Source organism: Orycteropus afer, unplaced genomic scaffold (assembly GCF_000298275.1).
Source record: "Orycteropus afer afer isolate SDZICR_OR568_19922 unplaced genomic scaffold, OryAfe1.0 scaffold00018, whole genome shotgun sequence".
NCBI classification, from domain to species: Eukaryota; Metazoa; Chordata; class Mammalia; order Tubulidentata; family Orycteropodidae; genus Orycteropus; species Orycteropus afer.
In genome coordinates this window covers 16123123-16124639 of record NW_006921605.1, presented here as the reverse complement: position 1 = coordinate 16124639, position 1517 = coordinate 16123123, and the positions used below count along the sequence as shown (strand labels likewise).

The following is a 1517-nucleotide window of genomic DNA, read 5'->3' as shown; positions in this document are numbered from 1 at the left end:
GACATTGACTGCAATCCCCACAATGTAACAGCTCTCTTCCCACATCCTCCCTCTGGTTACCCTTTCCCTGTGTCCTTCTTTCCTATGCATTCCTGCCCTCTGAGCTGTCTCCCTGTGCAAATGCTGCCCTTCTGATCTCTCATGATTGATTGTTCTAAGGAGTGTACCTGCCTGGTGTAAATATTCGTGTGAAGAAGTAATCATTTTTTGAGAGAAGACAATGAGCTCAGTCTTTAACACATTAAAGTTGTAGGTGCTTAAGCAAGATGTTCTTTAGAACATCTGGAAACTGGAGCATCATTTTAGTGGGGAGGAGACGGAGACACTGAGTAAGTAATTGTCCCAAGTTTATATACCCAGGCTGTGGGTGGAATTGAGGTTCTTCCATGTTAGTGCATCACCCACTATATACCTAAAACGAAGGAGAACGAGAGGTCAGGGCTCTGACAGGATTCTGTCAGAGGCACTAATGAAACACTTTGTGCCATGAACATAAATGTCATGGGGACAGAGAAACCATCCACCAAAGATTTCACAACAGACCCACAGAAATGAAAAGTCAATGATTAAATAACATGGGTCTCAGAGTACCTTTCAAATCATGATACTTTATCTTCTATATACAGAGATCAGAGTAAACCCTGCAAAAAAGGTTAATGTTTAAGCCCTTTTATTCTTGCATCCTTTTTAGTAGTGGAAAGCCACTTTGGTGGTGCTAGTGTGAATCATTGCCATCCACAATGAATTCTCCCGCTCTCATCTTCTTTGCAAGTTTTCTTTGCCATGTTGCCATTGCAGGCCGAAGTAAGTACTTTGTCTTTTGCAAAAATAATTAATATATCCAACCTCCTACTATTTGTCAGAGATCGGTAGTCATAACTTTAAATTCCATTCTAGGGTGGGTGCTGAAGAGAGACTGGACCGATACTTATTCTTTAATCTACTCATGCTTAAAAGCTCCTTCATAAGATACTTGGCCTAAACTGGCTAAGCCTCAGTGTAGTCACCTGTGAAATGGGGATAAAAATAGTACCTACTTCAATGGGTTGTTGAGGCGATTTGGTGAGATACTGCATATGAAGTATTTGGTACAGAATTTGCCATATTCAATATTTTTCATTTGCACGCTCGCTGAACTGATACAATTCAAATACAGATTTTTTTTTTTTTTAACCAACTGCTCTGTGCTCTATTTCAGCCTGTCCCAAGCCAGATGATTTACCATTTGCCATAGTCGTTCCATTAAAATCGTTCTACGACCCAGGAGAGCAGATCACGTATTCCTGCCGGCCCGGTTATGTGTCCCGGGGAGGGATGAGAAGGTTTACATGCCCTCTCTCTGGCATATGGCCCATGAACACCCTGAAATGTCTACGTAAGTTGGGGCCTCCTCGTACAGTCTCTCCCCTCATTCAGATTCTGGGCATTCTTTGGAAAATCAACCTCATTATGCTTAGGGTGATGAGGGTGATGAGGGACAGCAGAGGCTGCAGACCGGAGAGACCGCTAAGAAACCA

At 42.6% G+C, this 1517-nt stretch overlaps 1 protein-coding gene across 1 annotated transcript in view; it reads left to right on the top strand.

Annotated features, from left to right (window-relative positions):
* The first annotated feature begins 740 nt into the window (after positions 1–740).
* Positions 741–1517, top strand: part of APOH (apolipoprotein H) — a 10031-nt gene continuing 9254 nt past the window's right edge. Inside the window, exons 1-2 of the mRNA XM_007959898.2 lie at positions 741–804; positions 1199–1375. Of these exons, the coding sequence (XP_007958089.1) occupies positions 741–804; positions 1199–1375 (241 nt within the window). The remainder of the gene's footprint in view (positions 805–1198; positions 1376–1517) is intronic.